This window comes from Polyodon spathula, chromosome 20, assembly GCF_017654505.1.
Source record: "Polyodon spathula isolate WHYD16114869_AA chromosome 20, ASM1765450v1, whole genome shotgun sequence".
Classification (NCBI taxonomy): Eukaryota; Metazoa; Chordata; class Actinopteri; order Acipenseriformes; family Polyodontidae; genus Polyodon; species Polyodon spathula.
The window spans coordinates 28,631,974-28,649,671 of record NC_054553.1 but is presented as its reverse complement, the minus strand read 5'-3'; the positions used below and the strand labels follow the sequence as shown (position 1 = coordinate 28,649,671).

Below are 17,698 nucleotides of genomic sequence, written 5' to 3'. Positions count from 1 at the left end.
AAACAAAGGGAGTAAGGGACAAAGTGCTGGGCAAAGGTTGCTTTACCATCGGCAGCCGTTCTCAAACGTTGCACCCATTCATGTAAAAGGATTGCGAAAAGAAGCGAAAAGCATGTTTATGTTTTACGCAAACCCTTGGCAGACCTTGAATTTGACCAGCAGGGATATGCGACCAGCTGCGACTAAATTCTGCAGATTGCATAGTGAATTGAGAGCCCAGGTTTAATAAATATATATTGATTTACAATGAAAATGAAACAGTCTAAGTTTTATACCAATAGTTTATTGGGCACATGCACAATGTTATTTACATTTTAAATAGTGAGCAGACAGGTTTGTTGATTGTTTGAGTACTATTTTTCCTTGGGATAACAAAATACTAAGCTCAAGTCATGTGATTTCATAAAAACGCCAGGTGCTCAGTGTTTGGTATTTGAGTTAAAATTGCCAAAATTAGTTGATTAAGAATCTGTATAAATAGCCATTTGAAAAGACATGATTTTAATTAATGCAAGAACAGTGAAAGATACGACCTTTGCTTGAGTAATGAAGATCGTCTGGTTTCTATCGGCATGATTGAAGGCGGCCTGTCTGTGAGAGAAGTTGCCCGGAGAATGAGATGCTCTGCTTCAACAATCAGCAGACTAGTTCAGAGAAACCAGGAAACCAGTTCTGTGAGGGACAGGCTACATCTCGGAAGGCAGAGGGTCATCACACCAGCCCAGGACCCTTATGTTGTTTTGCGTTGTTCAAGCCAACTGGTGGCACAACCGTGACCAGCCAACCTTTGCCAGCTGGCTGCATCTGCACAGGATGAGTGGCAAAACATTCCACAGCAGTCTATCCAGAGGCTGATCAGATCTATGCATCAAGACTGCCACAACAAATAAATGCGAAAGCCAACTGGAAGATAATGAAACAAGGTATTGACAATGTCAACCCAAGGGACTTTTTTGACCTGAAAAAATAAACAAGGACCAGGGGTCACAAATGGAGATTAGATAAAGGGGCATTCAGAACAGAAATTAGGAGGCACTTTTTTACACAGAGAATTGTGAGGGTCTGGAACCAACTCCCCAGTAATATTGTTGAAGCTGACACCCTGGGATCCTTCAAGAAGCTGCTTGATGAGATTCTGGGATCAATAAGCTACTAACAACCAAACGAGCAAGATGGGCCGAATGGCCTCCTCTCATTTGTAAACCTTCTTATGTTCTTATGTTCTTAAACACAGGCGCTCACAAAGCAGGGGATCGATCAGCTGAGAGTTCTTGAAAATACTGTTTGCAGATGGATTCGGACAAAAGGGCGACCGAAAAAGGTACCATTCTGCATAGGAAGCAACATGATGATACAAAGACCTTTGAGAAGTGATCATACGTTGCAGCTGAAAAGAACACAAAAACACACAGGAATATAAGTAGTACTAATTTTGCATGTTGAATATTGTAAATAAGCCACCATGCATACATACATACAGTATTAGCATATAATAACACATTGTTAGCTCAATTTTATTTTTTGTTACATTGTGTTCTGTTATTGCAGTTTCATCTGATATAATAGAACCAGGAAATACATGCTTCTTTTCATGTCATAAACACAATGTACATGTGCTTTAGATAGAGTGTAGAATCAGACAACATACACAATTTACATAACACAGGATACAATTCAATTAAGATCCCATTCAGAATGTTTTACATTGACTAACATCATCGAAGTGCAGCAGGTGTGTGGATTACATTTCTCCCTCTAGGACATTTCCACTTGGCCACTCGCCGTAACGTGGACCAGCATGCATTAAGCCCTAAGGATAATGTAACACTTGTGATCAACCTACTGTGCAACTTATTGCATGAAACATGATTCCACAAGGAAATACCAGAGAGGAAAAAAATGCCCTTGCAGTATGAACACCATCTGCAGTGATTACTGTGCATCTGAGTGCTGTCTTTAAAGCTTATCATTAAAGGTATACTGTTGTGCATCAGACCAGTGTGTATTTTACTGTGCAGTGCCATTAACAATTCATATTGCTAGATTATTGCTTGTGTTATTACCTTGTAATTAACACGTGGTGAGACTACATAATTAACCATCTTTTTTCTGCTACTAAAAACACCCCAAATAAAGATACCAGTAATAAGACATTTAATTTAGGAGCTTGTGAGTAGTCTCTTTTTTACTAGTGTTAGAATTGTAAATGGTGTTTAATAGTCTATTATTAATGTTTATCCTTATGTTATAACAATAGATTAATAACAAATAGAGTTTGAAAATACTGCCCATGCATTATTCAGCAACAACTGATATTTATTAATCTTGATTTAGCATTATTCAAAACTGTGGAATCCTTTTCACTGCATGCCCACCAGCTCTGTGATGGGCGGGGCCAACACCATGAGCTCCTCATACTCCCTGAGGAAGAGGCGCACGCGGGAGAGGTAGCCGTCCTCCTGATAGGGCAGCCGCTTCTCTCGGAGGTAGCGTGAGACGATGGGTTTCACCTGGGGAGAACCACAGCAGAGCTGATATCTGTACCCACACAGAAAGGGGTGTGAGAGGACTACAAATCGTACAGGTGGTCCTTTACTGACCTTCAGGCACATGTGATCAGACAGGAACGGGAAGAGATGGTGTTCCACGTGGCAGTTGATGAGGGAGTGTCCGAACGTCCAGTCGAGCAGAGGGTTTCTGGGTAAATTCAGCACCCCGTGCGTCATCTGATGTATCCGGCTGGGCCTCCGGCTAGCAGAGAACATGGGAAGGCCGATGTGCTGAAACACAAGGGAAGCATGCCTTCAATACACACAAGGGAAAGAAAACTATCAACTCTGCAATGTGTGCTGTAATTAGGCATTACTATCCAATGTAGGAGGCATTGCCTGTTACACAAAAATCTAACAGATGCATCAAGGCGGTTTATGCATGTAAGTGAAGAAAAGTATTTAGATGTGGCCAAGTCAAGCGTTCATGTAAAGTACAAAGGAAACCTGTTGCAACATGTTGTATTTTCAATAACTGTGTGGTTATGGAAATGTATTGCACAGAGCACATGGGCAGGTGTTCAGACAGATGAGTTGTGTTGAAACATTCTAAATATTTGCATTCGTTTTCCATGATTGAGTGATTTCTTGTGTGAAGTCACACTATTCTACTAACAGAATTGGGTTTGAAAATGCTTTGTTACAGCATATGAGAGAGCAACTATTCCATATATCAATGGTTACAAGTCACTAACAAAACACAGTAGAGACTGCAGTCACAGTGGAACACTGACATGCTGTTCAGAGAGGCTTGGGATAAAGATTGAAAGTCAGGGTCAAGTATTGCTACTGTTTTACTAGTAGAGCAAATGCTGCCAAACTCCTCCATAGCTCATTATTATTCCGTGGGAACCAGCAGTATTGTCAGAAGGAAGAACGCCTTTGTTCAGGAGAGATTTCGCTTCCCAGCGGTAACTCATTCCATACTCAACATTTGGAGTCAACTCATGTCATATCAGCTCCTTTTGGATGGCTCGTGTTGTAGCATCCATTATCCACTTATTTGCTTTACATACATCCCATACTGCACATCTATTTTCATTTTCCATCTCCTTTCATAGAACAGGCTGTTGAATCACCAGTCCTGCTTTAATGCATGTCCTACATGTATCTTTTTTTCTTTGCTCTAATTAGTGAAGCTCACAGCTGTGAAAGCAGAGGGAGAGAAACCAAGACAGCGTATAGTTGGTACCTGGAAGATGTTGACATGAATGTAGGGGAGAGAGAAGGCGGCTCTACACAGCAGCATGCAGAGCAGGGCAGAGACTGGGGACTGGAATCCTGACAGGTGGAGGAGGAGCCAGTACTGGGAGTAGAGACCCAGCATGATCATGCACAGGGTCCTCAATGCAATACCCATGGAGAGGTCCTTCAGGAGGCCTGCAGCAAAGATCATTCATTAATGAACAGGGGACAGGTGGGAGCTGGAATTAGTAATATAACTAGATTACTATCGACAGAGGCTGTGGAAATGATCTAACTCAGCAACATATATAAATAATAAACTTCCTGTTAACTGCCTCTTTATTACACTTGACTACACAGTGATTACACAGATGGTTATGTAGTTACAATTATGGATGTAAGATGCAATTATGGCTTTGCGAAGCTCTTTCCTTCAAATAGTAATCAGATTATTATTAACAACTCATTTCATTTTAGTGCATAGTTAGAAACGTTTCCTTTAAAGTCAGTCAATTAAGTCAGTCCCTGATCCCTCACAGCTGCAGTAGTGTCAGTACCAAGCGCCACCACTGGGGTGATAACGGGCACAGCCAGGGGGGCCATGAACATGTAGATGTATCGCGGGAGGAAGGGAAGCTTCCAGGTGCTGGAGTCGCCCCGGCCAATGATGTTGGTGTGGGCGTGGTGCATCTTGATATGAGCATGCACCCCTGCCCTCGCAGAGAACGAGCCGCACAGCTGGAGGAGGCAGACACAGACAAGAGACGCATGTCACGATACAAACCATCTCACAGGGTCACTTACTGCCTCTCCAATATTTAGGAACAACACCTGAGTGCTGGGGCTCACCTCAAGGTGATAAGTTAATAACATATTTAGCACTAGCACTCAAGTTGCTTCTGAATATGTCTGCTATAGTATAAAGAAAATGTAACGTAATTATTTTTTAATGGAAGAAAAGTTTCTAAGGGAAAAATCACTGTGCAAAGTGGATAAACTACCTGCATTTAGCGGTTGTAACCTTTGCATTGATTTGGCAGTAAGGGTGAGATACTATGTTTGTCAGCATTTAAACTGCCAGCACATTGACACTGGACTAGTTGCAGAGAATCAAAACGGAGTGTTCAATCCACAAGGCTACATAAAGTAACTCTGTATTAAGAGTCAATAAACTTTGATCTCTGGTCTTTCTGGCAGCTCCACTGCTGATTCTCTGAAAAGAGTCCTGCTGAAAGCTGATGGAAGTAGTCTAATTGTGTAGTTAATATTGTTGGCTTTCCTAAAGCTTTCATTGTTGTTTAATGCTCTTAATAAGACTGTAGACTGGTCTTCTCCTCTTTGTTGAATCTCCTGTGTTTTGCTTGATAGTGTTAAATACATACTGTGCCGTTCTGATTTACATAAGACACGTATATAAAACACATGTTTTTGTTTGTATGTATTTTCCTTTGTGCTCCGAGGATCATTCCTAGATCTTTATCTTCGGGTTATGCAAAAAGCTTTGCACAACATGTTCTGCTGAGATAACAAGCAAGGAAGGATCTTGTACAGCTATGACAACTGATAAATACATTATCATAATTAATTTCCTCAAACAGCGTGGCACCACTGGTAGATATGAATGCATATCACAATCCATTTCCTTAGCAGATGCTGGTGAATTTGTGGGGTTTCAATGCAGAGTGATTGTACTATGCTTTTTATTAGTTTATGGCAGTTGCCGCGATCCAGCCTTAATCTTGACTGGACTCTGCAGTCGTATTTGACAAGGTTTTCTCTTCTGTAGCATCCTCTTTGCATTGTTGCTTCTGTGATTACTTAAGGGTAAACTATTAAGACTAAAATTTCTTATCTCAATATTTAGAACACGTTGCAATTCCATCTGGCAGATACACAGGATGGAAAAGTAACTATTGACAAATAAAGGGATGAGTAATGCTGCATTAAATATGAATTAGTTTGTTATCTTGATACAGCAGACAGTGCGTCTGGAGAGATATAAAGATTTTATTCTGTCCTAAACAGCTCAGCAGTTTCTGGTATTTAAAACGGACTGCTCACCTCAATAAAGAAAACGGCCCAGAATTGTCCCCAAGCCTGGGACTCGCTTAGCGACCCATGGCTGGCTAGGTGAGTCCCCTTTACGGTGATAACCGCGTGTGCCGTCCCCATGACCAGGATTCCCAATGAGAAGAGTAGGGTGTGAGAACAACCCAGCAACAGGAAACCTGGATGATACAGGTGGTGGAGCGGTGAGCAGGAATAGATTTAGTCAGGAGAATTGATTATAATGTGTGGCATTCCCTAAACTGTAGGGAATTGTATTGTGTATTGTACTGTGTATTTCAGTTGCACTTGATTTGGGACTTATGGTCATCAAAGTTCAATGGTTCTGTTTGTTGGCAATGTTACACAATGCATGACAAGCAGTGAGGCTCTGTTTAATTTATCCAAAACAGCATCACATCTAAACACTGCCATCATTTAAACAATCAAATTATTAATCTAACAGATTTTTAAAATTTTTCACATTACCTTGTGCCATTTATGAATTCAATAAATGGCTGTATTTAAATGTGTCGTAGTTTGGATCAATGACATTTTTTTCAGTGGGAATTCTTTTTTGTTAGTGTCTTTAAACAATGGCTAATGTCCCAGAAGTCAGTACCAGATCAGTCTATATATGGCTGAAAGTGAATGATAAGGGAAAGATGAAAGGTATCAATCAGTAAGCCCAATAACTCCAATGAAATGAACTTTCACTTGAATGCTGCAGTAGGCTTTTTAAACTGCATGCTACAAGAGTTTCTATTTCCAGTGTGTATCTGTAAGCTATGAATGAGTCCGATTGAATTAATATTTTACACCTATTATCATCCCTGCAGACAATGGCAAGCTGCCAGTTCTTGTAAGAGCTTGAGCAGGGGTCAGAAAGAAACACTTTTTTGAGGTACCTATGAAATCTGATTGCAAAACACAGCATTGTAAAATAACTGGACTTAATCGACCAGCCAACCGTGTTTCAGGATTGCCTCGGTCAAGCACTTCGATTTTTTCACACACTGTAGAAGTGGTTTGACCTTGGTGATGGGGGTAGTGATCTGTACATTATTTAATGCATGGTGTAACTGTATGAAAACAGTAATGGATTTTATTTCTACATGATGTATATATGTTATGGAGGATTGTCTATAAACATGTATTACAAATGAGCTGCACAACTGTACAACGAACATCTTGTTTTGAAAATCTCACATACAGTACGATGTAAATCTTGACTAGCACTTCTGAAGAACTGAAAATCAGTCTGCATTTAGACTCTTGTATACAGTTAGATCTTGACTAGTGCTCATGCCTCCTGAGGAACTAAAAAACAAGAGCAGCTGTCTGGATTAAGAATCCTGTATAGTCTTGTGTTGGCATCTCCCCAGATAGTATTTGTGTGTAGCTTTGCTTAGAAGCACCAGAGTGAATGGGTTTAGTTATAGTGAAAAGAAAGAAACAAAATGCGTGGGAAAATGTGTGGAGCAAAAGCTAAGTAACCTTTCTCATAGTCTAATAGTAAACCAGTGCACACAAACACAGGGTCCTCCTGTGCACAGACTTCATAATTACATAATGTCGAATTACATCCACATTTAGTCGGAAAGGTCAACAGGACATTAGGAAAGAGTCGTGAAAATGTAGACTGTGCCAGAAAGACAGATGGACATATTTTATTGAGGATCCTTAAATACAAAACTCACCTGCAGGTAAGGAGAGGAAAGCTGCAGTGAGTATTGCGCAGTCGATTCCCCGTCTCTCCCACCAGCTGCTTTCGTTCACAGCTTTCTGGACCAGCCCTGTTAGCTCCATCATCACAGTCTCCTTCTCCCTCTCCTCTCCCTTGTACTTCCCACTCCTATGCACTAGCGCAGGTACTAGCTCCTCTTCAGCATTCCTTCTCTTACTCTCTCCAGCCCCATTCAGAAAGGACAGGTCTTGAAACTGCCTTTCGTTTCCTGGGATCTCCTGTCCAACACCCTCTTGGAACGAGGACTCCACTTCCAAATTTTTCCAGCTCCTTTTCCCTGCATCCCCGATCCCCCTCTGTGCCCCTCCTTCTTCACTCTGCAGTACAGCATCCAATAGATTCTTCATTTGTACACACCTAATAATAAATGAAGGCTGTGTCAGTTATCGATAAAAAGAAAGACAGAAGGAAGTTAAGGAGCAAGAAATAAGGTTAAAGATCGTCCCCCGCTAAGGATGGAAATTAATAATTTGACTGTCCTAAACTGAACCTTAGAAAAACATCCAACCCCCTTTATCCCTTTCCCCCTTCTCCCTTCCCCTATCTCCTCCTTCAGCCCTCCTCTCTCCTCCCTGGTATTGTACTCTCTCTATTTCAGAACCCTCCCAGATATCCAGTTGATGAGCACAGCAGTCCTCCACCAGATTGGATGAATCGTAGACAAGCAGACAGTGCAGCAATAGTTGTGCATGTCCTGCCTTCAAAATCTATTTGCAGCTCCCCCTGGAGAAAGCCTTATGCCCTTGTTCTGTGCTGCAGACTGCTGGCTAATCAATTCTCCACTGAGCTGCAGCACACCGTGGTCACGTAGGGGTGTTATGAAAGGGGAGGAGAGATGTGTCTTTGCTGCAAAGTGACCAGATCCTTCTATCTTCTTTTTTATAATCTTGTGCAAGGAATTCAGTGAACAGAACAGAATACTACAGCACCTTTAAGAGTTAACAATGACAACAGTAATCCCATATGAAAAAGACACCAAAAAACAATAAATATATTTAAAAAATATATTTTAAAACATATTTTGAAATATAAAAAATGTCAGCAAAAATATATTGAAATACATGTTAAAAAATATATAATTGTATATGTTTAAATATATTTTAAAATATATCCCAACATATAGTATGACATATAAGGGAAAATACTTCAAAGAATGCTCCCAAATGCTTTGAAATATGTTGGGAATATGTCAAAAATATATTTAAATATACAGAACGTCCATAAAATGAAATATAAGTGAACATATTTCAAAGTATGCTTCCATATATTTTTTTTTTACAACACTTTGATTTGTATTGTAATATTTTCTAACAGATTACTGCTACACATCCATTTGACTCAGAATTAATGTCAGGTTCAACAGAGTTGAATCAACTAAGTTTTATTCACCCAACCCATACAGCTGAAGAACAAAACACAGGTTAGGGCTTTTAACACTCAGTGGCAAGAGACAGGGGGGTTACACCAAACAACTCACACACACTATACAGTAACACATCACATTTATCCCAGACAGGACAGGCCGGTGGCACACACAAGGGGAAATAATAACACAAGGGTTAACGTCCGAAAACTGGCCATATGCTAATGATCTCCCTGATTCCTTGAACTGTGAGGTAGTGGCTGAAAGAGGGAGGTGCACAAAAAGATGCAGGTGTAATCCAAATGCACACCTGTTTGATTATTTTGTTGTCGCATGCCAGTGGAATGTGCCTTTGTATCAAGAGCCAGCAGCTTGTCTACAGTAGGCTTTAAATGGCGTCTCTTACGTGCCATGCTCACACAAGAGCTTTTACATGAGTGCACATGCTGTTGGTCGTTCCAAATCATCTGAAAGGAAATAAAGAACTCTTCTGAAATGTTAAAATACATTTAACTTTTAATGTGCTGTGGTGTATTCAACTGGTGTATTCTGCTATTGGTTTTACATTTCTCCCTCCACAAGAAAGATCAGAAATTGCAATACATTGTGATGTCTGCTGCAATTTCTCGTGACTTAACAATGTGCACATGATAAACATACACATGCACAGAAGACTGTATATACACATAATGTACACAGGTATACATACAACATATACACAAGACTGGAATGCGTGACATACAGGAGACAGGGAAGCTAAGGTCCTTAATTAGTAACATGGTCTGATATCATTACTCTTTTGAACAGTTTTATGCTCTTCCAACAGTTTTATGCTGTGACACAGCGTTTCAATTGGACATATTTAAGGACAATTATATTCAGAATACAAAGATACGAGTGTACACGCACAACTGTACATGCATACATATATACATACATACATACATAAGGTACATACCAACCATGTTTCTATCTGATTTATTTTAAATATGTCCACATGTTATCTGTTGCCATGATTTGTTTGAGTTTTAACTGAGAATTGGAAATTATTACAGTATATAAATAAATGCCCAGTTTTACAGACGACCGGGACTGAGGCACATGGAGTTTAAAAGACTTACCCCACAGGGGCAATACTGTACTGTGTTCTGCTGGAACTAAAACAACAATGTCCCGGGCAAACAACCCTGAGTTCCAAACAGGCTTCACAGCCTCCATATACTCTCTGTTACATTAGTGATATGTGATTGCACACAATTGCATGCTCAGGCATCCGATTGCCCAAATGAGCTTGTGATCTTGAGTTCCTAAGATCTCTATGAGCAGCATGGAATGTGGTGGACTTTTCAAGCATAGTCATGTCACAGCTCAGCCACTGGAGGGCAGCACTCTGCTCACTCTGCTCCAGCTTGCTTGAAGGCTCAGCCTCTGCCCAGGGATGTTTAAAAACAGGCATGACATCATGTGACTGATACGCCAGCTTCCACAGCACCTGCGCAAGACCCTAAATGATTTGCAGTCCTTGGCAAAAAAACATGTAATAAAAAGCCAAATAACAAATCTGCTGATTTGTATTTTGTCTGGCAACTTGTTTTCCTTCCTCTGTCTCCTACTGACGAGTTTCTGTGTTGTTATCTGCAAAAACCAAATAAGTTAATCACAGTTAAATCATTTAGTTCAATTTCAAATTAATTGAAATCAATGTAATGACACTCAATAAAGATATACTGTACACTGCATTGTTTGCCGAGGTCAACTACAAACTCATAGTGAAATCTGGACTTTCTCAAACCAGACTCGGTGGGTTTAAAAGGCACAGCAATGTTTGATTAAATACTCACAGTTCAGTGTCTTCTATCCTCTTGGGGTCCTCCATCGTTGCTCTTCTACACTTGCAGGCATCCAGGATCTTCTTCCGGGGTCCCAATGGGATGTTGATGCTCTTGAGGTCATAGTCTGAGCACAGCAGGAGTGCCTCGAGGTCGATCTTCTCCTTCTTGAAGATGGGGATGAACTCCGACATGCTGTGGGTGGCCAGGAAGGTCTCGAGGGGGCTGGTTTCGGGCTCGTCATCATCATTGAGGCCCAGGTCCATCTCATCCCAGGGCAGCTCCTCCAGGTTGCGTTCCTGCAGGCTATTAGCGCTCCCAATGCTCTCATTGAGGCTGGGCGAGCGCTGCAAGCGGCTACGCATGCGCACATTGCCCATCCTGGCCTCCAGTTCACTGTCTTCCCCGCTGGCACTCTCCTGGCCGATACCAAACAACCCTCCGCTGACGTAGTTCCGCCTGAACACCATGGTGCCCAGCCCTGGACGGTTGAAGAGAGAGTCGTGCCCAGAGTCCGTGCTGACCTCCGAATAGCCAGAGTCTAGGTGAATCCCGGGGTTGCTTATGGCACGTGAGACAGTGTCCTCATCATTGGGGAACATGTCCCTGATGTTGCGCCTCATCCTGTCCTTGGGGCTGGCATAGGTCCCCTGCTTGACAAACATGACGTCATTCCCCAGCTGCAGGCCAGACAGTGAGCGCACACTCTTGCGGCCGTCCTCATAGATCTTGAAGGTCCCATCCACCTGCTTCTTCTTATTCAGCTTCTTCTGGATCTTGGTCTTGCCCTTGGCAGTGGCATGAAGGGTGGCCTGGGAGTATGGCATGGAGGAAGAGCTCACCATGTTGAGATGGTGGAAGTTGTGGCTCAGGGTGCTGCTGGAGTAGCTAGAAAAGCTCATGGCATCCGAGGCATCCAAAGTCTCCTTGTGGTACTTCTTTTCCATGCGCTGGTGGTGTTTCCTCTGGAGCTTCGCGCAGTCTTTGATGCGCCTCTCAGCGTCGCGGAACGCCCGGTCCTTCAGCTTGCTCACCATCTTGGGGTTGAGCCCTGTCTGTTTGGCAGCGATGGAGTCCAGGTAGCGCACGCACTCCATGTGGTTCTTCATGGCTGCCATGTCCAGGGGCGTGTGGTAATCATTGTCCAGGCACCAGACGTTGGCCCCGAACGACACCAGGAAGGAAAGGCAATTGAGGTGCCCGTTTGCGGCTGCCAGGTGCAAAGGAGTGTTCCCCCAGATATCACACTTGTCTGGGTCACCCCTAGATTAAAAGAAAATAATAATAATTCAAGATTTCACATTCATCCATAACTTTAAAATACAAAAAGGTGAGTCAAAAATCAAGCAGATGAATATTTCTGCTGGTGCCTCCTTCAAGGAACTGTACACTTTTATTATACTTTCACATAGTTTTACCTAAGATTTTACATTTACTTGTACAAGGTCAGGCAGCAACTTAAGTCAATGTTATTCTCTTAAGTCAATGTGGACTCTGATGACAGACCAGTATAACAACTCTTAGTTGCTTAATCTTTAAATACACAGACTTCTTCAAAATTACCTTCATCTTAATACATGAATGTGTGCCTTTAGTAGGTAGGTGACTCCATGTGTCACTCCCTCCTTACCTTATGACCCACAAGCTGCCTCTCGCTGCATTATTACTGCTTTTCTACAGTGAGTAAAGTTATCAGTAGCACTAATCTATCTTAAGGTATCGTGTTCCAAGCTCAGGTGATTGATTGCATTACTGTCTTTCTTAGAAGAACAGTACTGCAGCCTCACTCAGCCTGCACCACTCATCATGTCACTGCCAGTCACTGTGGCTCTAACACTATAAAGAACAAGCAGAGTTCAGAGGAGAATGTAATTAAACACAGACCCTCAAGACACGGACAGCAGAGGGGTTACAAAACAAAAAATAGGAGGTGGCGGGTTCACCTACTGGTCTTAGGAGCATTTTACATTAATAGCATTCCCAATAGCCGTTTACAGGTAATAAAGTCACACCTGAGTTTAAGGACCCATTAATAAGCATCTTGAACATGACACCAATGATTCAACTTAACAAGGGATAACAGTTTATTACATTCTAACTACTGTATACATACTGCAAATATTTAGGTTATGAATATATTTAGGTTAGAAATTGAAAAAACACTAGTCTTGTCAGCCTGTTTCAAGGATATATGGGATCATGTGTATGCCCGTGCCCTAATAGAATAACACACTGCCAAAGCTTTTAGCAAAAAATGAGTTAAAATGTCTGCAATTAATGGTGAACCCAAAATGCTACTCCAGTGACCTTCATTTAATGTAACAGAACCCATTAAAATCAGTACAGTGCACACAGTGAGAGAGCCAGTCTGATACCTGACTCCATAAACGCTTCTTACAATAGCTTCTTAGTGGGAATAAATGGAGATCATTACCCTAGAGTGTCTGTGTGCTTCCCTGGGGTGGATATACAGGCACAATGCTGTATTGAAAATCATTGCCTGGTGTTTAACAGCCAGACAAGTGCTTGTATAGAGCAAATGTCCATCCATTCCCAGCAATTACGCTGCACAGCAGCTAATCACCTGAACTCTTTCCAGCTCACAGGCCACTCACTGGTCACCTGGAAGGCCAAATAACATCCCTGAACATTGCTGTTGGTACAACTATCCACCATGCTGGTGTATTCCACGCTTGGTTTTTAGTGCTTGATACTGAATTTGAGCACATGAGCAAATCTGAGCTGCAAATTCATGGTCTGCAATTCTTTGAGTACCGCAGCAACCACAATCATACAATACTCTTCCAGGCATCTAGTGCAGTTTAGGCATGCCAAGTCTTTAATGCATTAAAACACAGGTCAAATCTCTATTAGTCCAAATAAAGTGTCAAATTACAGTACCTATAAAATCACCCAAAACAGGTTTCTTCCAATAAACATGCTCTTATTCCTTAGACCTTCACCAAGCGATATATACAGTGTCTTTATTAGCCTACGATACAGTTGTTCAGGGATGAGGGACATTAAACCAAATTAAGACTGGATGCTTTCTGTACAGCAAATCAATTTACAGCTAACAGTTTCAGGTCTTAAATATTGTAAGCATTAGTTTCATTGTTTATGTGATCTCACCCTGCATCTACCAATAGGAACGTAGAGGATTAGGACCACAGATAATTGTAATTCTAATACACAAACAGAGGAGTCAATGTACAGATTCAACAGAAAACAACAAGAAACGGTCTCTTACAGGTTTTAACAAATCATTTAGCCACATGCTATACTGTAAAATATTTCCCTAGTTGTAATGCATGGATTCCCAAAGAGATCAACTTCTAATGTATGCATTGCCTTTTAATCACTAGACGACACAGCTTTCAAATCTGTCAGCTCTCATCACTTGACCACACTGTTTCCCAACCCTCAACTCTAACCACTACGCCACACTAAGTCAGACCATTTCTTCACTTGCAGTCTGTCGGCTCTAATCACTGAGCAACAGCCTCCCAGCCTCGTCACCAAGCTCAGAAAATGTGTCCAGCTTTTTCCTTAAGCTCTGTAAAGAAAATACCTAGAATAATGTATTTAAGGGTTACATACCAGTAGCAGTAGTAGTAGAGAGAAAAGCTTGCATTTTTAAGAGAGTAGCTTACATCCTTCATCCTGACCTTTAACGTCTGTCTAGTGTTGTCTGTCTTTACACACTGCCCTTTTTGCAACTTAATTGGACAAGCCACGAATGGCACTGGATGGCAAATAAAACTGTCAGCTTAGGATGCTAGCATTGAAACATTGCTATTGTGTCTGTCGCTCTCATGGATACCACTTAGAAGACCGGGGAGTGTGCAGACACAGGTCTATTGTTGTTTAGCTTATTGCACAACATTGTTATTATACAATGTTTACTACTGCCCTGGGTGTCTTTTCCCTTTTTATGATTTGAAAAATGTTCACCTACAGGGGTTGTACAAATAAAATAAAATACTGATGCTTCAGGAAGAACATTAGCAAACATATTCAGCCACTTTACAACAATTAGCTGTTGGACCGGTATCCTACAAGCATCCTACTCACTATTAATAAAAAAAAAGAATGTTCCATTAGAAGCTAACATTAATAATATTCAGATTTCTTCCACATTGTCATTAGGTTACATGCTTTCAGGCTGACTTCTCTCTGTGCCCCATTCCTGCTTATATTAAACTGGTCTGGTTTATTTATAGCTCTGCTACTAGTTTAATGGGGGCAGATTTAGGTTTAATTAAATAGGCCCTTTGCAATGGGTGTACTTGTGATTGCTTTCTGTACAATGTCTGCTTCATTTGTCTCCGATCAGCAAACATGCCGTTTCTCTCCAAAATGCCTTGCTCACTTGCGCTTCACTGAGCATTGCATCAGTGAAAGGATTTCATTCTGACACAACAAGTTTTTATACAATATTTAAAGTATTGTGAGTATTGTAAAACCGACCTTCAAAATACTGCATTGATAATGGAAAATGCAAAAGAAATCTTGAAGGATATTAACCTCAAAATGTATTTCTCACTTTTATCCAGTATTATTATTATTATTATTTATTATTATTATTATTATTATTATTATTATTATTATTATTATTATTCAGCAAATACTGTGTATGGCCACTAAGAGCAATGCACTGCATAAGAAAGACCCCACTATCCAGCTAATGTTAAATTGCTACACTACAGTATTTCAGCACCATGGACAAGGCTAGTCTAGTGTACACAGAGTGAAATTTCTCACTGCATTCATACGGAATCTGCTCAAGGAAACACATTGCTTTCTCAAATCGTCTGGGTTCATTTTATTCCAAAAATACTATGTTTTCATCATGCATTTGTGTGTTTCAGAACTGCATGAAAAGCAAGAGCTTAAACAACACCTTTCCGCCCAATCAGAACTTGCCACCTCTTGTCTACGTATGCCAACATAAAAGAATCTGATGACAGCATAATCAGTTGCTGTAGAAATGATATCGTCAGACTTCATTGGAAGCTAACAGGACAGTGACAGAGGGAAAAGTAATTGTTTGCTTGCAGATATTCTGAATTAATCATAAACAGTGGCAAGGAGGTGGAACAGAAATACAAAACAGGTAAAGACAGTTGTGTTTACATAGGTTATTTCATTTTTTTTTTACAACCAGTGATTACTTGCCAAAGGGCCTGGGAGCAAGGTTGGGTATTTCACTGGTCTTTCATACCTTTTACTTCAAGCTTGAATTTGGAGGCTTTCACTTATTGACATCAAAACACCAACCACACAATTGGGCAGTTGTGGTAATCTTGAGTCACGTATCCCTCCAGAACAATGCTGAACATGTTGCAGGCATGTTACCTAAAACCAGAGCCCTCCAAACTGCTTGCTGTGCCAGGGTGACAGCAGTGGCACAGCAAGCCTCTGATCGAAATGCTTCCTCTTATTCATTATACCTAGAAACAGGCAGCCCTGGTGGCAAGGTAACCGTGCCTCACGGGTTACAACATCAACAATCCAAACACAGGCTAATGATCTACACCGGCCTCCTGTTTCATATTTCCAATCACACTGATACACTGTCGGGGCAGAGAGTGGCAGCAGGGCCAGCTTCTCATTGTTCTGTTATGCTATGAGGTTACCTAATGTATGTATACAAGCATGTATCATGGTCTATTGGGCTTTCTTTGCTAATATCAGATATGAGTCTGCTTTGTGCTAGATTAGTAATGCATGCAATGGGTTAGTACCATTACATAAAGAGGCAACTACAAGATGCAATATACAGATAGACTTTTTTCAATAACAAATGTATTTTAAACATATGTACAGTACACTATCTTTACATAAATGATAGATTCACAATACATACATACTGTTCAAACTGGTTATAGCTGGCATCAATATATACTCTCAGCATAAGCATTATGTGAAATAATGTGGCAATATGCTTAACAAATAGGTTAGATTGCATGTTCTTTAAATTGAATTCGTTTCTCTTCTAAACTTACCCCCTGGCCACTATGAGCCGCAGCGCCTCCAGGTTGCCGTGGTAGGCGACCCACAGGGTGGGTGTCATCCCATCCTCGTCCGGTGCGTTCAGTTCTTTCCTGGTGGCCTCCTTCAGCAGGTCCAGGTAGCCGTCGCGGGCCGCTCTGTGGAACCTGTCGTTCATGGTGGCAGCCGGTCCTCGCCTTCGCGTCCAAGCATCGGGCAAAACGGCACAAGGGGGGCTAGCTCTCCGATGAGGGCCCAGCCATGGATCCCAGAAGCGGGCGTGGGGGTTGGAGGTGCAGGCTCCTTGGTTCTTTCCCAGCGCAGCGGCAGCCACGGACACCTGAGATGCCCAAGCCAGCGGGGAGTGGTTTCTGGAGGTGGTTTCTGGAAATGAATACCCTGCGGGTTACTGTAGACGAGTCTCCAGGGTCCTAATGTTGCCACATTAAAAGAAAAGAAGTCTCTCCTGAAATTCAGTTTTTTTCTAGCCTAAACTATTCGTACATGTTTAAACTACAATTCAGCGCAACAATGTAACACAAACAAATACGTAAACGCATGCACAATTACACACAACACGTACCGTAGACACTTTTATTTATTTACTTGCTTCTTAATTTACTTACCTTTTTGTTAGCAAAGTAAAATGTAACTGTAAATGATGCCACATTGTACTGTTTTTTGTTTGTTTGTTTGTTTGTTTGTTTGTTTTGGAAAAATGTGAACAAACAAAGGTGATGACTGGATTATACTTATACTACTGCGGCTTAACTACTGCTGCTAATATAATAATAATAATAATAATAATAATAATAATAATAATAATAATAATAATTCTGAGACACCGATGCTATACAGTATTCAACAGCGGTGAATCTCAATATCACGATTGTTTAATCATTAAAACAGATGTGAAAATGAAACACGGAGGAGTTCACGTGAATCAATGTATTGTACTGTATTTTAAACGCCAGAGAGGGTCCTA

The 17,698-nt window shown here is 41.2% G+C and overlaps 2 protein-coding genes across 2 annotated transcripts; both read right to left on the bottom strand.

The window, feature by feature from the left end:
* Positions 1–1,156: 1,156 nt before the first annotated feature.
* On the bottom strand, positions 1,157–8,241 carry LOC121295247 (fatty acid desaturase 6-like). The gene is made up of 6 exons (XM_041219686.1): positions 7,481–8,241; positions 5,796–5,962; positions 4,292–4,472; positions 3,742–3,929; positions 2,601–2,780; positions 1,157–2,510 (listed from the first exon to the last, which is right to left on the bottom strand). Exons 1-6 carry the CDS (start codon positions 7,872–7,874, stop codon positions 2,361–2,363), a joined length of 1,260 nt encoding a protein of 419 aa, XP_041075620.1. The 5' UTR covers positions 7,875–8,241; the 3' UTR covers positions 1,157–2,360.
* A 2,486-nt stretch (positions 8,242–10,727) lies between these two features.
* LOC121295846 (Usher syndrome type-1G protein-like) lies at positions 10,728–17,052 on the bottom strand. Its single transcript, XM_041220942.1, has 2 exons — positions 16,728–17,052; positions 10,728–11,982 (listed from the first exon to the last, which is right to left on the bottom strand). Exons 1-2 carry the CDS (start codon positions 16,889–16,891, stop codon positions 10,728–10,730), a joined length of 1,419 nt encoding a protein of 472 aa, XP_041076876.1. The 5' UTR covers positions 16,892–17,052.
* Positions 17,053–17,698: the final 646 nt, after the last annotated feature.